This window comes from Macaca mulatta, chromosome 7 (genome assembly GCF_049350105.2).
Source record: "Macaca mulatta isolate MMU2019108-1 chromosome 7, T2T-MMU8v2.0, whole genome shotgun sequence".
In the NCBI taxonomy this organism is placed as follows: Eukaryota; Metazoa; Chordata; class Mammalia; order Primates; family Cercopithecidae; genus Macaca; species Macaca mulatta.
The window spans coordinates 49,526,824-49,548,167 of NC_133412.1; the positions used below are offsets into that span (position 1 = coordinate 49,526,824).

Genomic DNA, 21,344 nt, shown 5'->3' on the forward strand with positions numbered 1-21,344 from the left:
AGTATGTGCCACCCCAAAGTATTCCTCTCTGAGATAAATATTTTTAAGCTAAAGGCAATTAAGAAGTAGGTGCAGAAAAGCTCTCTACCCTACTGTTCCCCTAAAAGCAGGATATAAATTTGTAAAGGTGTTCTTTCTTCCCTCTCTACCAACAAGGACGGAAGTTAATCACTGGAGACAGTGTAGACCTTTATCAGCTAGAAATGACATCAGAGGAATCTACTAACTTTACTCCATTAGTTTCCCCATAAATTTACCTTCCCACAGTTTTGTCACCTTTGGAAGCCTGAAACTGCTTATCTTTGTCTTGTCACTTCTCTAAAATTTATTGTTCATTGTTGAAGACAATATATAAGTCAGATTCCTAAACCACTGTTTTGAGTTACTTTTCCTCTGTATGATGTGCATGTACTATATGCACTAACTTGCGTATTTTTCTCTTGTTAATCTGTCTTTTGTTACAGGATTCTGTCCCAACCATGAACTTTTGAGGGTTGAGGGAAATTTTTCTTCTCTTCTCTTCAATACGTATCTGAACTACTATGTGCCTATAAACAGTAGGTACTTACCATTTCTTGAAAAATTGGTAAATAAGCTTAATTTCAAAAGTGGCCTATCAATTCCAGTTTTTTAAAAAAGCTCAGTACTTAACTATAGTCAATTATCAAATAAAATTATATTACCCCATTAACTCTATGTATACTTTATACCTTATATCTGAATCTGAAGCCTTCTGTCTCACTGCCAACTTGGTAATCTCTCCTTGAGACATAGTCTTATGAAGCTTTGCTTGTTCATCAACTGATGAAAATCGCTGTGATGTCTGTAATAATTACATATGTGAAAGATTTAATGCCAAGTAAATATATGATAGCACTGTAATTAAAATTCAGGTTATAGAATTACTTGAGCTATTTAAAAACACACAAAAACATTCATATTATTCAGAGATTCATTGAAATAATAGAGCCTACTGAAAACTTTATATAAAGTAATCTGAAATAAAGAGGACTTGGTCAATGAAATAAACAGGATCTACCGGTTCATATTTTCTGACAATTTAAAAAGGAATCTCAACTGGAGAGGCAAGAAAGTAAAAACCATTTAAAGATATAGAGAAAAGATGCAGGATCTAATAAATCTAGAGGGCTAACTATTGTTTTTCAAATCTCCTTTTATTTATCCCAAAAGGTGGCTATTACTTTTATGGCTTAATTTGCTATTATAAATTCTTCATGTATCTAATCAATAATTTAAAAGAGATGGAATATACAATGATTTTTAAAGAGCCAAAAGACGAAAGAATAAAGGCTCATTACCATCATTAATGGTCTAAATTATAAACAACTTATAAGGCTATCAAACTGTGACCTGATTTTTAATTGGCAGTTCTTGTTCCATTTGTTTAAAATGTGTCCCTCTAAAGACAATCCTGTCCTGAGGAGAGAATTTCTTGTTATCTGTTCAAGTCATTTCCTAATATTTCATTTTTCTGTAGTTATAATATTCTTTCTTTAGTCTTTTGGACTGTGTGACTATGGCCTTATTAACAGAAAGAGGAAATACCCTAAGTTGGCAAAGATGAAGTAATAGGGATCTGGTCTACCCTCTTACATGAAACCAACAAAAAACCCAGACAAAATAATATGAAACCGCAATGTTTAAAACAATGGACAGATATCCCTGACAGATGGGGAAAAAAGGAAGTATGTCCTACACTTGTCCCATCTTACTGCCTTGAGAGTTTCTAGGCCGTGATGCAGAGAGAGGGAAACCAGGTGAAACTTGACAGACTCTGAGTGGAACACATGAAGCTGAAAGTGAACATGATGACTAGAGACCAAAAGACAGAGTACTGGAGAGGAGTGAGAAGCACAAAGACAGAACTCTAGAGATCTACCGAAGGTCCACATTGAATATTCAGCTTGAGTACTAATCAACACTTTGTATGAGAAAACAACCCAAGACTAGGAAAAAGATCACTTCAAAGGATTAAAGGTAATTGAGCCCATCACTCACAAAAGGTCAGTAATAGTGTCTATGCCCAAGAGCCAGAGGACATAACTTTATGATTCCCAGGGCACTGGGCAAAGTGTACAGAGGATCTCACCTCAATAGTCAAGAATAATTAGCCTTAGACTGAGTACTGTTTGGGTCTAACAAATCTATTTTTTTTTTTTAAGAGACAGGGTCTCGCTCTGTTGCCCAGACTGGAGTGCAGTGATACGATCACAGCTCACTGCATCCTTGCACTCCTGGGCTCCAGTTATCCTCCTGCCTCGGCCTTCTGAGTAGCTGGGACTACAGGCACATGCCTCTGTGCTCAGCTCTTATTTTCCAGACCTCTATGCAAATAAACTGAAAAGTTAGATGAAATTGATAATTTTATAAGAAAAAAGTGTTCACCAAAATTGACCCTGTTAGATAAAAGGTTTAAAAAAGACAAATTTCCCTAGAAGAAAAAAAGAAAAACTTATCAAGGAACTACACCACAAAAAAGTATCACTCCCAGGTGGTTTCATAGAAAATTCTGCCAAATCTTCAAAGAACAGATAGTTCAATGCTATAAACTAGTCCTTTTTTTAGAGGAATAAAATACACATATGAATACTAAGTGTATAGTCAACAGTGTGGCTGCTGTCTTAAGGCTGACAATCCAAAACTCTTACGTAATAAACTTTGTTCAATAACAACCAGTTTTCTACATGCAAGACCGACCTCAAAATCACCTAGCCCAGGTCCTAAAACTTTATGAATATCCTCTCCTGACTTCTCCCTTGTGAGATATTACTAAGATACAGTCAAAGTGGGTTTTTTCTTACTGTAATAAGCTAATAAACAGCTTTGTTTGATCAACAGGTTTTTCTGGCAGTCCATGGAATAGACATCAGAGAGAAAGAAAATTCAACACAGATAAGGATTAGAGAGTATCTCAGAGAACAGCAGAAACAGGAATATAAGAAGTGACAGCAGTTTAGGGGGAATAATGAGAAATTTAATTTTACTATGCTGGAAGTAATAAAGATTGAAATTCTGGAGAGCTATTCAGGAGTCATATCCATAGAGATGATTGCTTTAAATTTAGGGGATGATAAAAGAAAACTGTATAGAGAAAAGTATAATGTTTCTAATACTAATCCTATAAATAAGGAATAGAAATGATTCTACTAACCCGCTTACCATCCAGAAAACGGAGAAACTAAAAAAATATATAAAAGTTACCTTAAAAAAAAAAAAATGTTTAGCAGAACATGCCATTCTTCTTGAATAAATGCCAACATGGTGTGTATAAAAATGGAGTGAGAGCAGCATACAGAAACTAAACAGTTATTCAAACGGCAGAGTTTGAAGTAAGAGGTTAAAAAACACCAAAGTCACTAAGGAGGGAAACTACTACACTTGTTTCCCCTCCCAGAGCAGGTAACAACTGATTAATAATTTAAAAACTCAACAGGTAATGCTTATGAAATCTCCTTCAATTCATTTGTGAAAGTCTTTATCCCATTAGATTGAGTTACTTCACAATTAGAAAGGTCATACAGCAATTTCTTCCAAGATTTAATGACACACTTCAGAGTAATAAAATCAGTTTGTTCAGAAAAAAAAATCCAGTTTTTAAAACTCCATGTACCTAGAAAATCAAATCCATTTAAAATCCAGAAAATATCTGGATTGTGAGATAGCAGTAGATTTTATTTAGACATAATACATCTTCATCTTCACAATATCAGATAATGTTAGAACATGGAATATTCTCAAGATAAATAAAAAGAGAAACATATTTAAAAATTGTTCCTACCCACCCCATCCCCAACCCCAGTAAGTATCTATCCGCATATTCTACAAAGCAAAGCTGCTTCATGCAGTGTCCACAAGAAACAAGCACCATCACCTGTTCCTAAAATAGCTCGTGATGAAAGAGAAGGAAAGGAGAAAGCTGGAGACATGACTAACACACTGTGCAGGGAAGTGCTCTACAACTACTGGCATGCAGTGACCGTCAAGCAGGTGAACAGAGGCTAGAACACTGAAAGGAGCTGAATGCTCCAAGCAGAAAGCCCAACTTCCTGGTTCATCTCAGTAAAAGTTCCCAGTGTAAAAAAAGTCTATCACCAAAAGGACTAAGGGTTGTTACAAAGGAAACTCTCAGGAACAAAACAGCAGTCATAAATGCCAAAGTTTTTCTGCAAACAATAAATCTATGTATACTAGACAAAGCAGGACTTCTCATTAAAATTAGTTTATTCCATTACATAATTTCGTATTTAACTGTTAATCAGATAACACAGTATATTTCCTTATTTATAACTCAAATACAGGGCACCTCTAAAATGCTGTTATTTTATTCTACACTGAAGATTTTGGCTCTAATTATATATATTAACAGATACACAGAATGTTTCCAGTTTCTGTAATCCTACAGTTCGGCTCAGGTTAATGACTCATTTATCTAATCAGGGGACTTGTCCTGCATTCTTCTCTTTTTGTTGTTTTTGCCTTCATAAAACATCAGTTTTGTCACTTAAAAACTGGGTATACCTCCAACAAAAGAAAAAGGCAACGAGATTATTCTGGACAATAGGAGAAATTTCAATTAACTAAATCTTGGACAATTCAAACAGCTTAAAACAGTTCAAAGATAGAATATTTAATGAGTCAAATAAAGATCATTCTAAAATTTTTCTCCAATAATTGACAGACACTAAAGAATATTAGAGAGCTCAGTTACAGATATGCATGGAAATAAAACGTTATTTCACTCCACTTCATCAGTGATGTTTTGGTTCATATTAGACATATGGTCCTTACATTATATATTTCTAGGACAATTCCAAAATGAAACTCTTTGCCTTAATATTAAGGCAATACCCATCAATACACTAATACTTGTCAAACCACATATACACCTGATTTCGGCTGAAAAGGTGATATAGTTATATTCTTAGCTTAAAATAGTGCAGCTTTATTCAAACGCAACACCAATGTTATATTGTGTGATTAATGCAAATTCACATTATATATAGCCTTCTATTTGGCTGGGTTGGTCCAGGAAGACACTTTTTGCTCACTGTATGTTTAAAAATTCATGTTTATTTCTTATCAGTGAAAAGTGAGGTGGAGGAAGCAAGTTTACAGGCAAAAAATGTACAAGTGCATTGTAGCTAAAAGCTACTGGATTATTTCAGACCAAGGATCAGTAAACTAAACCAAGGATCAGTAAACGATGGACAACAGGTCAAATACAATCTACTGTCTGTTTTTGCAGTTTTATTACAAGACAGTCATGCCCATTTGTTTACTTAGTGTCTACGGCTGCTTTCACACTATAGTGGCTAAGTTAAGTTGTTAAGTTAGGTAGTTGCAATAGAGCCTACATGCCCCACAAAGTCTAAAATATTTATTATCTGACCTTTTACAGAAAAAATGTAAGGACCACTGCTCTAGACCTTTTAAGATACAACATGGAAAATTTCTACATTAGTGCTAAGTCAAATAATCTTAATTTTGCCTAATTTATACCTTTTTAAAGTGCCATTTATTTGAGTTCTATTAAATTAAGGTTTAGCTTAGTTGCTGTGTTCACTGAGGTTTCCCATGTACAAACCGTTACATGGGAAGAAGCTGTGAAGGTTAGCTTTAGATTAGCAAAGACTATTTCCATCAGATTTGCTTGCTATTTTTCTTATATTGCTGTAAAATTACCATTTCGGAGTCACTGTGAGAGGCCTGATCCAGGCTGGGTGTAGGCCCTAGCTCACAGTGAGAAGCTTGGTCAAGGGAGAGAAGGGGCTCAATAATGTCATCGTAATCGTCTTCCTCTGTATCCCCCTCCCCATCGGCAAAAGTACCTCTAGTCAAGAAATCGGAGCGCGTCCGCGCCATTCGAGCTTTCTTTTTATGGGCCGGTCTGGCAACCTGCTTGACCAAATGATAAAACAAATAACACAACAATGTTTGGGTTTTTTTTTCTTTGTGAGATGATGCCAATGAAAGACATCAGAGGGCTCATGAATTTCTTGAAATATCCCTCCACCCCACCATGCCCTTTCCACTAGGAGAAGTGACAGGGATGACCAAAAGGAATTTGATACATTACTCTGGACGAAGGACGAGAATGAAAGCTAAATCTACACTGTTCTACATAGCCAAAGAAGTCATCTTTCACTGCCATAATAAGTCAACAACGTCACTTGCACAAATTGCCTTCTTTTTCTTAGCAACTGGGTTCTCAGGCACCATTCCCTGCCTGGAGTACACCTCCATAATTATAACAATCTCAGCTCATGGCTTCTTTCTCTAAAAACACTTGGGAGTAAATGGGTAGATGAGGTGCTCTACCTACAAGAATAACAATTTCCAAAATAATGTACATCTCTTTTGCATAGAAGATAGATAAACAAGACCCAATACTTACCTCTCTTTGGCCTGGCCCAGCTAACTTCACAGGTTTCCATGCTGGTTCATCTCCTTTACGGAGTTGAGGATTTTTACTGTTTAAGGCTTCTTTGCTGACACTTTAAATAAAACAATGAAATTATGTTTCAGTTCTTAGCAGATATCCCATGGCAGCCAGGTTAAAGACTTCCAGCAAATTCCATAAATATTTTCAACTCTTAGTCAATTCCCAAGACACTAAGTCATATTTTTTCTGCTTAGCTAATTAGTAATAATAATCCTGAACCTACACATATGACTGAATTACTAGAGGCCTTGTCCTGATGATCAGTGGGTATATTCCACTATGAATATGACATGTTTAAGAATACTAGTTGCAAAATAAAACTCAAGAAATAAAATAGATCTGATGATGAGGAAAGGAAAATACCAAATCCCTGAATCTTTAGAATACTAGTCTTACAAGGGGCCTTTCCATCTAATCATTATAAAATATCTGAAAAATAGCCATCCAGTGATGAGGATCTCATTATATTTTATACTGAGATAGTTCCTATTGGTTAGAAAACTCCTTCTGAAATCTCTCTTTGTAGCTTTCGTCCATTGTCTGAGTTTTAAAACTTGACGTTGAGGCCGGGCGCAGTGGCTCATGCCTGTAATCCCAGCAGTTTGGGAGGCCGAGGCAGGCGGACCACACGAGGTCAGGAGTTTGAGACCACCTTGGTCAACATGGCAAAACTCCGTCTCTACTAAAAATACAAAAATTAGCTGGGTGTGGTGGCAGGTGCCTGTAATCCAGGTACTTGGGAGGCTGAGGCAGGAGAATCACTTGAACCCAGGAGGCAGAGGTTGCAGTGAGCCAAGATCGTGCCACTGCATACTCTAGCCTGGGTGACAAGAGTGAAACTCTGTCTGAAAAAACCCAAAAAACAAACAAAAGGCTTCATGTTGAATAGAATAAAATCAACACTGGCAGGATAAGAAGTTGTTATCAAACTTAAAGTATGCTCCAGACCTGAATAACTGTATGATGGGACTATTTTATCATTAAATTCTGGGCAGAAATAGATGTCAGAATCTGATGAAAAAGTATATATAACCTGCACCTTCATGGCCCCAATTACCTATATTAACTCAGTACCATAAGTCTCAACAACATATTGATAATCTCTCCTGAGTAGAACTGTAAGCTCCTTGAGAATCATATCTTACTTCCAAGCATAGTGCTGGCTAAAATTAGACACTAACTTATGATACTAGTTGGTAGATTAATTGTTCTTCCATTGAAAATCTTTCATTTAATTTTTATAAAAGAAAGTCTAGGAGACGTAAGAAATTATCTTGCCCTTTGCCTCTATGCAATAAGCCTGAAACAAATACAAATAGATGCAATCTTTGCTAGCTAAAGTCTTCATAGAGATCTCCTTTTTTGTATGTAATATATGTAAGCCTAGCAATCCTAGCTTGTCCTAAAGGATTCTCTTCTGGCTATCAAAATCTCTCTTGCCACAGTTGAGCCTATTGGACCTTCATTTATCCTCCAAAGAGAAACAACGATTAATAGAATCTTGATAGTACTTGACCACTGCAATTAACCTTTTAACTCACAGCAATTTTTAGACTTCACCATGATTTTTTTTGTCCTCTCTCATTAAACAGTTAAAAACTACTGTGTACTCATCATGATCCACTACAGTACAAAAGGGACACTAACCTAGTATTACTTTCTAAACATAAAACCCAATGCTGATCCTTAATGATAAAATGCAAGTTCTAGTCCCAGCCATTTCTCTAAATATATGATCTTGAATAAGTCATTTCACCTCTATGGACCCCAGTGGCCTTATCTATAACATGTGGGAACTAGACTACATAATTCAGAAGCACTAACATTTATGATTCTACAAAATGTTCATGTTTCTAGTATTACTTATATAATAGAACGAGATTTAAAGTATGAATTTTATCTGTAGAGTTTAATATAATCTAATATACAATAATTTTAAAGATAAGTAGACCATTAATAAAGCAATAAAGGAAATCAGCTCAAATAGACCTACAACTATATATCTTGGAAAAATAAGATAAATAATTCACAAGGATGATTAATATTTTTTGGAATCTACAATTGTTTTCTACAAAACAAATTCATGGATCCCAACAGCTACTTTGTAAGTGTATACATCTATAATACAATGACACACATAAATGTCATAATTAACAGACATTAAAGAAGAATATTAAAGAGCTCACTCACAGATATGCATGGAATAGCATGTATCACTAAACTTAGAATGACAGGGAATATGTTTTTAACACTCTCTTATGGGTGCATATGCTACACAGAGCCTTTGAACTTCTGGGAAATCTGTAGGTTAATGGGTGGGAATAATACTTAAAGCTGTCACTAAGCTCAACTGCACTTTATAATACTATAGAAACTCTTGGTGGAAAAATAAATTATTGATCATCTCTTGCCCACATTTACAAAGGATTTCTCTAAAATCCATATGAAATTTTAAAGGGTGGAACATTTAAATGTTCGGGTTATACATAAAAGGAGAGAAAAGGTTATTTTCATTGTTAATGTAAAATTTATTTTCTTAGCCCAAAGATACAGCCCTCCTTTCATTTCAATGATGACATTCTCCCACAAGAACCAAAAGAATCTACCAAATACAAAGACAATACAAGTATCTTCAATTTTGTTAAATTTGTTTTTATGTACCACTTAAAAATGCTTTTCTCATGACTACCACTAGTTTAAAAAAGTATAAAGAAATTCTACTCAGGGCTGGGCATGGTGGCTCACACCTGTAATCCCAGCAATTTGGGGGGCAGAGGCGGGTGGATAACCTGAGGTCAGGAGTTTGAAATCAGCCTGACAATATGGTGAAACCCTGTCTCCACTAAAAATACAAAAATTAGCCAGGCATGGTGGCGTGCACCTGTAGTCCCAGCTACTCAGGAAGCTGAGACAGAAGAACTGCTTGAACCCAGGAGGCAGAGGTTGCAGTTAGCTGAGATCACACCATTGCACTCCAGCCTGGGTGACAGAGTGAGACTCCATCTATTAAAAAAAGAAAAAAGAAAAAAGAAATTCTATTTATATGAGGTATAAAAAGTAAACTCTTGGAAACAGAAAGTAGAATGATGGTTGGCAGGGGCTAGACGGAAAAGCAGAGTTGTTCAGTGGGTACAGAGTTTTATTTTACAGGAAGAAAAAGTTCTAGAGATCTTCTGCAAAACAAACAGTTAACACTACTGTAAAATGGTTAAGATGGGAAACTTTATGTTATGTGTTTATCACACACAAAGAAGTAAAATGAACGTAATGATGATCATAAATAGGCCGACAGGCCGGGCGCGGTGGCTCAAGCCTGTAATCCCAGCACTTTGGGAGGCCGAGATGGGCGGATCACAAGGTCAGGAGATCGAGACCATCCTGGCTAACCTGGTGAAACCCCATCTCTACTAAAAAAAAAAAAAATACAAAACACTAGCCGGGCGAGGTGGCGGGCGCCTGTAGTCCCAGCTACTTGGGAGGCTGAGGCAGGAGAATGGCGTGAACCTGGGAGGCGGAGCTTGCAGTGAGCTGAGATCCGGCCACTGCACTCCAGCCTGGGCGACAGAGCGAGACTCCGTCTCAAAAAAAAAAAAAAAAAAAAGGCCGACAGCTGTAACAAAACAAATTAACTTCTTTAAAGCCTGAAATGAACAACCTTGGACTACTAAACCTCACAGCTGTAAAGCAACCAGTATTCGGTGAATGCCTACTATGTTTACAGGCACTGTACTGCCCTTCACAAATGCTTCTCACTTAATGGGGAGGAACCCAGTATTTACTCTGCTATTCATGATTAGTCAAGGATTCCTAGGGTATAACTACAACCAACTTCAGGTGATGGTAGAGTCAACAATTAGGGAATATTTTTACAAAGAGAAAATGGCCAAGTTGAGCAGCCACTTTACACAAACAGTTGGAGCAGAACAAGGCACCTTAATAAAAATACTCCAAGAAGTTTCCCATTTATACATAAACATAAATAAACATTTCACTTACAGGGGAATATTCATATTGTCCTTTGGAGTGAAGAAAATGGGCCTAGTATTTCCCTCTCTGGAAAGGTCATCAGAATTGTGGCTATAAGACTGAGTTGGCATAAAGTGTTCTCTTTTTGAAATGCGATTATTAGAGAGTTTACAGGCTACATTCAGCTGGGCACCCATTCTGTCTGTCTTGGATAATTCTTTAACAGTACTAGATTGGCATGGACTTCCTTTTCTTTCAAAGAACACGGTGACAGGTCTATCCTTTGGGAGTAAGCGAGCAGAGGAGCTGTCTTTCTGGGCAAGAGCTGCATCTTTTACTGATAGGGACCCCAGTACGTTAAGTTCTCCCTTATTTGAGGTATTTAAGCTGAGGAGAGAGGATGGCCTCTCTACTCTCTGCTTTGACTGATAGGAAGATGGTGCCACCAAACACTCTCCAATTCTTGGCTTTTCAATTGTCTTGAACGCTTTGCGCTCCTTCTCTAAAATATCGGTTTGCTGGCGAATCTGTTCCATCATCTCTTTTTCATTCTGTTGCTGCAACTGCTTTTGCCTTTCTTCCTTCTCAGTGTTTAGCTTTTCTAACTTCTTAAGCATAGGATTAGAAGACTCTGTATTCAAAGGAGGAACAATTTGATCTTCTCCTGAGCAGTGATACCTTCTAGTTTCCCTGTTGATATCCAAAGTAAGAGCTTCCCCTGGTGTGTCTTCATTTTCCAATAGTTTGTTTCTTTGGATACTTGTGTCTAGTTGGGAATTTGTTTTCTGTGGGTCTTGTTGGGGGATATAAAAAAAAGTAGGCAGACTATTTGAAATGAAGGAGTCTTTCAGCTGTGGTTTACAGGTAATAGACTCAGAACTGCAGACCACCTTTTCCTTCATAGTTCCATCCTTCAAATGCTCTGCATAGCTAGTCTCATTTGAGGCACTGAGGGCATTGTCCCGTGAATCAAATTTTGGACTGCTGGATATCTTAGGTGATGGAAACAGCAAGTCTCCTTCATCTGAAATTACAGATTCTAGTTTGCTCTTTTGGCTTTCCTCAGAGCTCAGAAGTTCCAAGCTTCCTTGAGAGCTCTCACTATCAGGTGTACCCCGTGGAGACTGAAGGCCTTCAGGCACCAATTCTGTAGACCATCTGCGATCCTCTGAAGGAGAAACACCACCAAGAGAACGAACTTTCAGCAATTCTAAGCTAAATATAGCTTGCTCTAGTTCTCTCATTCTCCTACTTTCTCTTTTAGCCCGGCCTACTTTTTTCTGATGGAGATCCTCCAAGGATCTGGGTCTCTCTCTTACAAGCACATCTTCCTGCAAGTCCACACCACTCCGGCTTTGGGCTCTCTCCTGCTGCTTGTTTGGTGACTTCTTCAAGCAGTCCACCGAACTTTCATGGCTAATTCGATTACTCTCTGTTACAGATTTACATTCCTCTATGGCTTTTATTCTGTTGTCAAAAGAACAATCCTCCCATTCTGAAGGGTCTGAACCCTGAATTTCCAGAGATCCATATCCTTTAATATTCACCAATCCAAGTTCTGGTTTTGTTTCTCTTAGCCTTTGTTCTTTTAAAGCTTTAAATCTATATAAAAACAGACAAAATGGGTTACAGAAATATCTTAGTTACCACTGAAGAGAACATACTTCCTGAGAATTTAAGAAAAAATGCAGTTATAAAATCTTTTTACAATACCTAAGTACTTCTTAAATTAACTTGAATGCACATTTTACAATTTTCCTATTTCCATGAGTCAGATGATATTTCATTAAGTGTATAACTTCTACCTGGGCATTTCAGTCAAAATGTAAACTAATTCAGAAATAAAGCTCTCACTTTAATATTAGCTTTATTTTAAAGTAAACCTCAAACTAAAGTGAAATTTTAATTTAAGTGTGAAATTACAGTTTCTGAAAGTAAAAACAGTTGAATATTGCCAATTTTGTAAGATTCGGCCTAATGTAAAAGTTAATTCTTAGCAGTTATGATCACAGACCATGTAGATTTTCGATCCAATTTAATTCAATAAAACCTTATTTAACTTCCATTATAGACAATACAATGTGGGTTAAAATCAGTAAAAGTATCACAGTATAGTGGAAAAGAAATTGTATACAACCAATTCTAATACAAATTAGATAAGTGTTAACGCAGAGGTATAAACAAAGCACTTGGGATGAAAGAAAAAAAGCAAGTATTATAGTATAGTGTAGAGATTACCTTTGTCTTGCTCTGAATCCTCTACATGTTGATTGCAAAAGGATAATTTTTTTCCTTTGTTCTTGGTACCTTTTACTTTCCCTGTAGGCTTTCCATCTTGCTTGTATGCAAATAGCAGCCATGTGCCTGCGCCTATAGTGATCTCTCCATTTCTGCTGGATAACGATGGCTGCAGCCCGTAGCTCCAAGTACCGCTGCCTCTCTAAGTGAGCACGCCAGGAAGCTTGGAGAAGAGCAGCTGCACTAGCCATAACAAAAGCATCCTTCTGCACAGCTGCATCTCTGACTTGCTTCCGATTTAGGTAATTCCTCCAGAATCTCTGTGGGGAAGACAAAATAACAGAAACTGGTTGTCATATCTTACATTGCATTTTCACAAGAAAAAAAGAGAATAAATTTCTTATGTCATAATTACAGGTTAAGTGCCTATGCAGCTAAATTCTTGGTGATTAAAAATAAGTTTTCTGGCCAGGCGCGGTGGCTCACGTCTGTAATCCCAGCACTTCTGGAGGCCAAGGCAGGCGGATCATGAGGTCAGGAGATCGAAACCATCCTGGCTAACAGTGAAACTAAAATACATCTCTACTAAAAATACCATCTCTACTAAAAATACAAAAAAAAAAAAATTAGCTGGGCGTGGTGGTGGGCGCCTGTAGTCCCAGCTACTGAAGAGGCTGAGGCAGGAGAATGGCATGAACCTGGGAGGTGGAGCTTGCAGTGAGCCGAGTTCACGCCACTCCACTCCAGTCTGGGCGACAGAGAGAGTCTCTCTCTCAAAAAAATAAAAAATAAAAAAATTAGTTTTCTACAAAAGCAGAAAGTGCAACTGAAAAAGATAAATAGAAAAAAGTTTTCTCTTCCAGATATGTTTGGCTAAAACAGCTATTTTAAATACTATAACCTTGATGGAGTTAATTACAGAACTTAATTTAAAGTTTTTGGATGATTCATGTCCTTCAAATTATTAATAATTTTAACATATTATATTCTTTTGTTACAATTTGTCCAAATAACACTAATGGGTTTAAGGTAATCCTGACACACATTCCAAAGATGAAGATACTAAAGATTTTCTTGCACAAATGGAAAAGATATTATGGAAATGATATAAATCAATGAGGGTATTAATAAAACAAATAAATGTAAAAAAAAGGTACCTATCATCCAAAATGAGTGTCTAAAACCAACAGTATATATAAACTCTCAAACATCACTCCAAAACTGTTAAATAAAAACAACTATGTCAACAAATATTAGGTAACTCCTTAGCCCCTACTCAGACCTCACAAGACATTATAACTAAAAATTCAATTTAATTTAAATTCAATGGAATCAATATTTATTAATAGTCTATTATATGCCAGATAATCTGTTGGGTGTTATGAGCACTTCAAAAGTGGGTATAACATATTCTCATTTCTAAAGTTTACATTATTATTGAAAATGTTTTACAGTAAAAAGGTTCTGGTTACTAAACAAAGGCCAAATAAATTAGTCAATCTCATGCAAAGAATCCTTTGCTTCTCACCTGGATAATAACAGATGCTTGTCTCAGATGGAGGAAATGCTGCCTACACAGCAAGACCCTGAACCATCGCTGCAACAATATGATTCTGCGGAGCACCTCTTGGTGAAGCAGATCTTGTAAGTGCTGTCGTTCCTGCTCCTTTAGAAAGACCTACCAAAAGGAAGATAAGGAATGCAGCGAAAGAAGAAATGAGAAATTTATTTCATGAATCATCCTTTCCGTGATAAGCTTTTAGAGAAGAACAAACACAGTGGCAGGCATGTAAATGAAGTACTGATAAATACTATCCAAAGTAGTCATTCTCAAATTGAAATGGAGACAGTAGAATAAGGAAGGTGAGCTGGGTGTGGTACTACATGCCTATACTCCTAGCTACTCAGAAGGCTGAAACAGGAATGTTGCTTAAGCCCAGGAGTTCAAGTTCTATGGCAAAATAGAGAGATCCGGTCTCAAAAAAAAAAAAAAAAAAAAAAAAAAGACAGAAAAAAAGGAAGGTAAGCAAGGGAGGAAGGGAGAGAGAAATGACAAGGTCAGCAAGAGTATCAAAATTCCAGCACCAGAGATTATGCTACATTACTCCATTGGGGAAACCACTGCTATAAGTAAATGTATTACTGGTAATAAATCATATTTTTCAAAGGTGTTACGGTGGGGAAAAAAGTTGAAAACCACAGATCTTGAAGCTTGAATCATATCATGAATAAACCAATGATAACAGTCTTTTTGAAATCCAGAGTGCATTAAGCTTCTCACTGTCCAAAGTTATTAATAAGTTTACTTTATTTACTCCTTCATTCCACTAATGTTTAGGGCTTGGGAGGCTGCAAAGGTGAAGGAGACATATCCCTTTAGAAACAGGAATTATACCTCTCATTTGAGAGCAGGTAGATATTATATACCCAAAGAGGAAGATGGTAAACTAATAAGGGCCAGAGACAAAAGATCCCACCTGAGTAACACAAACAGTTGAAAATAATAATAAAGGCATGCACAGGAGACAATGGGACAATTAATCTCCATAAAAAAAGATACTAAGTAATGTGAAGCCACAATATGAAGGTTCTCAAAAAGAGAAAGATGTTTGTATTTAATGAGGAGGTTATGAGGGGGTTATTATCAAGCAGGAGGCAGACATAAAGAACTAAGTATATTAAGATAACAATTTTAAAATTATGAGTAGAATAAATTAAATGGAATGACAAATACACTAGAATCAGATAAGTAAGCTGTTCACTGTATAAGCAATGTAGATGAGAAGAGATAAGGAATAAAAATAAAATGGAAGCAGTAGTAATGGAGAAACAGAAAGTGATGTGAGAATTTCTTTGTAAAAGGAAAAAAAATCCCTAAAACTTTGTGAAAGGATTAAAGCGAATGGTATGCTAAAGACAATTATGGTTTCTAGACTGAGAAACTGGAAAAGGGATGACAGAGAAAGAAAGTATTTGATAAATTTAAGACCAGATGAATCTCAAATTCATCTTGGGCAAGCTGACTTGGAGATTACAGTAGAACATCTATGGAGAGATGATTTTTAGGCAGTTAAAATTAGAACTACAGCACTGGCCAGAGCTCTGTGATTAATACTGACTATATAATTAAATAAAAACCTGGGTCTAAGCAATTGTCTTTTGATATCTGATTCACTATCTTTTTAATAAACAATCTCATAGGCAAAAATTATTATTTTTTAAATAAATGCACTCAATTTTGACAAGAGCTATACAGATTATATTTACCATGGTTTTTCCAACTTGATAATTATCTGGATTAAGATTTATTTTCCTGAAGAAATCCTGAATGTTAAATTTGGATGGAATAATATTTCGGGGAAGAAGTACATGGAAGTGGCTCACAAAATCCTGAAAAATAATAAAAAAAATTGTAAAATCAGAAAGTAATGTATATAAACAAGACCTTAAACTAATTATCATTTTATTAATCTTTTCCTCTTTCTTTTAAACAGGGTGAAACCAAGAAGTGCATGTTAATTTAAGATATAATAAAAGGTTAATTCGAAAAACATTAGGAGGCGGAGAAAGATATTGGGTTCTACATATATCATATCATCAAAAGGGAATGAGAGGAAAAAAAAAAAGGGCAGAGGCTAATTATCCCTTTTGAGGAAGCTTTATAAAAGACCAAAGAAAAAGTTATTTAACAAGCACCTAAAATTTCTATCAGGGAAAAAAAAAGCAAACGTGGCAGGATAACTGAGAATGAGGCTTTCCGTCCCAGTAACAGCAAAGACTTGCTCAGTTGCTGAACAGCTTCAATACAATTTCCATACCCACAGCAGTAACTGCTGATAAGAGTAGCTGTGAGCCTTCTTGGCAGCTTACTATGAAAGAAAATCCTGCTAAGAAAACTTTAGGAAAAACCAAATGGAATCTTTTCACTAGATAGTTCTCATTGAAACATTTCAGTTACTGGAGAGGTCAGTGCAAAGAATTGTTATATCAGGAGTAAACTTAGTATTAGCAAACATTCTGATCAAATGAGAATAACCAACTACCGGATTCTATTACAATAATCTTAATGAGATTGCTGCCATTCAGTCAAAGTAAATACTGTCTATCCCTTTTCAATTCCGTATACAAAACGTGAAATGGAAAGGAAGAATTAAGAGAAATAAGTAAGCCCTAAAGAAATAATAAGCAAGATATGTGGGAATCATTTACTTGATGTGTCTAAATATGTAAATATCACTATAAAAACAGAACCTGGAAAGAATATTTGGAGCTGTATCCTGATTGGCGAATTCGAACTGTTTCCAGCATTCCAGTGTATCGAAGCTGTCTAAGTACCAAGGCATCATTGAACCTTAAGGGCAGCTAAAGCAAATGGAAAAAAGATTAACCCAGAACAGTAGATCTCCAAATTATCTGTTTATAAGCATGGCTAAGTGTTAAGTATCTAGAGATTGATTGGAGGTTGTCTGGTTAAGATATATAACAACTAAGCTGATAGGTAAGGCAAGCTCACCTCTCAGCTGGTAGCTTCAGAGAAGTTCTGACTGCCCAACCCTAGGGAAAAGAGAGAAACCAAGCTTCCAGGCTTCTCTGGTTGTGAAGAGAGAGGACCTTAAAAGCTCAAAAAGAATGTAATCACCCCCAGAGGCCACATAGTCCAATCACTACAAAATCTGTAACAAGATAACCTACAACTGGGTGTGGTGGCTCACACCTGTAATCCCAGCACTTTGGGAGGCCAAGGTCACTTGAGGTCAGGAGTTCAAGACCAGCCTGGCCAACGTGGCAAATCCCTGTCTCTACTAAAAATACAAAAATTAGCTGGGTGTGGTAGTGCACACCGGTAGTCCCAGTTACCTGGGAGGCTGAGACAGGAGAATTGCTTGAAACCCAAGGTGGAGATTGCAGTGAGGTGAGATCATGCCATTGCACTCCAGCCTGGGCGATAGAATGAGACTCTGTCTCAAAACAAAAAAAAAAAAAAAAAAAAAGAAAAAAGAAAACTCTTTTCTGACAGGACTTCAAGATGTATTTGCTTCTCAAATTCTGGGTGATGCTAAATCAAATCCATATAAACACCTTACAAGCAGGTAAATATGGAAAAATCCATTGAAAGTATTTATAAAACACTATTTTCCTTATAAATATTATAGTTAGTGCTTCCCCTCCACTTATTCTGCTTAAAAGTATTTAAAGCTCAGTTTGAAGTAAGCTGAGATATGTGCTCTCATTTATAGGACATTTTTACCTTTTCAGCATTAGAGCGGATGCATTTTACAAAATATGGTTCTGCTTGACCAAGTGTTTCCATTAGCTTGCTTAATGATGTCTGCAACAGAAAGCAATATAATTATCATACTCTCCCATTCCAAACTATTAACAAGTAACATATAAATGTAATCAATATGCTGGCAAAACATTCAAAAAGGAGAGGCACACATAGCAAAAGGTTTGTTTTTGAAAAGTACATTGTGTATATTCTTATACTGGTTAAATTATGGATAATTAAGGATAAGGATGGTAGTTTAGTATTAAAGTAGATAGCCTGGAAATAGTAAATATCGCAGATGTATTTCAGAATAATCAAATGTAGAACTTTTTTTCACTTTTCTTCACATTTCATGAAATAATTTTATTCAAACTCATGTATCCTACAACTTTTAAAATGATTCAGGAGGGTATCCAGTAAGGTAGTACTCCCTTGCTTTTTGTCTACAGAGTATGTAATGATACCCCTTTTTTTAATTCCTGATAATGATAATTTGTACGTTCTCTCTTTCTTCCTGATTAGTGGCTAGAAGTTTATCAACTTTTTGATTTGCTCAGCCCAGGCTTGGTGGCTCACGCCTATAATCCCAGCACTTTGGAAGGCCGAGGCGGGCGGACCACCTGAGGTCAGGAGTTTGAGACCAGCCTGGCCAACATGGTGAAACCCCGTCTCTACTAAAAGATATACAAAAATTAGCCAGGCATGGTGGTGCCTGGCTGAGGCACGAGAATTACTTAAACCTGGGGGGTGTGGGTAAGTAAGGGCAGTAAGCCAAGATGGTGCCACTGCACTCCAGCCTAGGCAACAAAGTAAGACTCTCTCAAAAAAAAAAAAATTTTTTTTTTGATCTGCTTAAAGAACCAGCTTTTGGTGTCAGTGTTTTTTTTTTTTGTTTTTTTTTTTTTTTGTCTATTTTTCTGTTTTTCATTTCATTGAATTCTGCTGTTATCTTTATTATTTACTTCTCTCTGCTTGCACTGGGTTTCATATATTCTTTTTATAGTCTATAAGGTAGAAATTTAGATTATTGAATTGAGACACTTCTCCTTTTTCAATAAAAGTATTTAGCGCTATAAATTAACCTTGGAGCACTGCTTTAGCTGCATTGCACAAATTTTGATATTTCATTTTATTTAAAATATTTAAAAATTTTCCTTCCTCTAAAAAATGTATTATTTAGAAGTCTGTTTTATATATTCTAAATATTTGGGGATTGATATTTTTCTTTGATTTCTGGTTTAATTCTATTACAAATACAACATTTTGTATGATTTTAACTCAAATTTATTAAGGTTTTATGGCCTAGTTTATGATCTACCTTGGCAAGTATTTCATGGGCACTTAAAATGAATGTATATTCTGCAATTCTTGGCTAGGCTGTTCTATAAATTTCAGTTAGGTCAAGTAGGTTTATCATTCTATTCAAGTCTTCCATGTCCTTCCTAATTGTCTACTTACCCTATCAATTACCAAGAGGTATGCTGAAGTTTCCAAGCATAATTGCAGATCTGTCCATTTTTCTTTTAATTCTATCAGTTTTTGGTTCAGATATTTGGGAGCTCCGTTATTAGATGAATACACATGTAAGACTTTGTAAATTGCACCTTTTATCATTATGAAATTATCTCCCTTTATCCTTGGTAGTTTTCTCTGTTCTGAAGTCTACTTTGTCTGACTCTACTATAGTCACTATAGCTTTCTTTTGGTTTTTGTTTGCATGGTTTATTTTTTTCATTTTTTAACCCTTTAGTATCATTGTATTTAAACAGGTTTCTTGTAGATAACACACAGTTAGGTCTTATTTTATCCAATCAGATAATATCCATTTCTTAATTGGACTGTTTAGAGCATTTACATTGTTAATAATTAGTATGGCTGGATTTAGGGCTACCAGTTTTATTACTGGCCTTCTGTTTGTCCTCTCTCATTTGTTCCTCCCTTCCTCCTCTTACTCCCTGCCTGTTTAAAATAGACTTTTGGAGCAGTTTTAGGTTCACAGCAAAAATAAGCAGAACATACAGAGAATTCCCACATGCCCCTTTACCCTCACATGCACAATTTCCCCTATAATTAACATCTTGCATTACTGTGTTATATGTGATGAACCAATACTGACACATGATTATTAACTATAGTCCATAATATGCATTAGGGTTCACTCTTTATGTTGCACATTCTATGGGTTTAAACAAATATATAGACATTTATTCACCATTGCATTATCATATAGATTAATCTGACTAAAGTCCTCTATGCTCTGCCTACTCATCCTCCCCCAACTAGATCCTGGCAACTACTGATCTTTTTTACCGTCTCCATAGTTTTGCTTTTTCCAGAATGTCATATATTTGGAATCTTATGGTATGTAACCTTTCCATATTGGCTTCCTCTACTCAGTAATATGCATTTAAGATTCCTCTAAGCCTTTTCATGGCTTGAAAGCTCATTTCTTTTTAGTGTTGAATAATACTCCATTGTCTGAATGTACCATAGTTTGTTAATCCATTCACCTACTGCAGGACGTCTTGACTGTTTCCAAGTTTTACCAATTATGAATAAGGCTGCTATGAATACCCGTGTACAGGTTATTGTGTGGACATAAGTTTTCAGTTCATTTAGGTAAATACCAAGAAGTTGTTACCGCTGGATCATATGGTAAAAATACAGTTTTATAAGAAACTGTCAAACTGTTTTCCAAAGTGGCTGCACCATTTGGCATTCCCACCAGCAATGAATGAGTGTTCCTGTTGCTCCACATTCTCACCAGCATTTGGTGTTCTCATTGCTTTGGACTTTTGCCATTCCGATAGCTGTGCTGTGGTATCTCATTTTTGTTTTAATTTGCAATTCCCTAGTAACATATAATGTGGAACATCTTTTCATATGCTTATTTGCCATCTGTGTACTTTCTTTAGTGAGGTGCCCCTCCCCTCTGTTCAATATACTCAATATTCCATATTAATTTATCTACTTTTCAGCTATCTTTGTACTGCATTTTAGTAGCTGCTCTAGGGATTACAATATACAAACCTAACTTGTCACAGTCTACTTAGGAGTCGACATTTCACAAGTTCAAGTAAAACAAAGAAGTCTTAGAACTATATATAGACCTCTGTTACTGTTGTGAAATTTATTACATCAACATACAAATTTTTAAACTTTTCAGTGTTCATTATTCTTGCAAATGCTATTGTAGTGTAATACACATAGGGCTTGGCACCGTGTCACATGCCTGTAGCATCTACTTGTGAAGCTGAGGAGGGAGGATAGCTTAAGCCCAGAAGTCGGAGTACAGCCTGGGCATTTTATGAGACGCTGTCTCAAAATAATGACAATAATAATACACATAAAATATTAAAATCATAAGTGTAGATTATGACTTTTTACAAAAGGAAGATATTCTTGTAA

The 21,344-nt window shown here is 36.1% G+C and overlaps 1 protein-coding gene across 31 annotated transcripts in view; it reads right to left on the reverse strand.

The window, feature by feature from the left end:
• Positions 1-21,344, reverse strand: part of MYO9A (myosin IXA) — a 306,752-nt gene that overhangs the window by 76,425 nt on the left and 208,983 nt on the right. For 15 of the 31 annotated variants that reach the window (XM_077939666.1, XM_077939671.1, XM_077939658.1 and 12 more), the window contains 9 exons: positions 17,916-17,996; positions 16,919-17,029; positions 15,935-16,057; positions 14,196-14,345; positions 12,668-12,987; positions 10,460-12,031; positions 6,416-6,515; positions 5,704-5,919; positions 711-823 (listed from right to left, as the gene is read on the reverse strand). In XM_077939666.1, coding sequence (XP_077795792.1) covers positions 711-823; positions 5,704-5,919; positions 6,416-6,515; positions 10,460-12,031; positions 12,668-12,987; positions 14,196-14,345; positions 15,935-16,057; positions 16,919-17,029; positions 17,916-17,996 — 2,786 coding nt within the window. The remainder of the gene's footprint in view (positions 1-710; positions 824-5,703; positions 5,920-6,415; positions 6,516-10,459; positions 12,032-12,667; positions 12,988-14,195; positions 14,346-15,934; positions 16,058-16,918; positions 17,030-17,915; positions 17,997-21,344) is intronic. The other 16 variants (XM_077939675.1, XM_077939662.1, XM_077939678.1 and 13 more) reach the window with 2 other exon arrangements.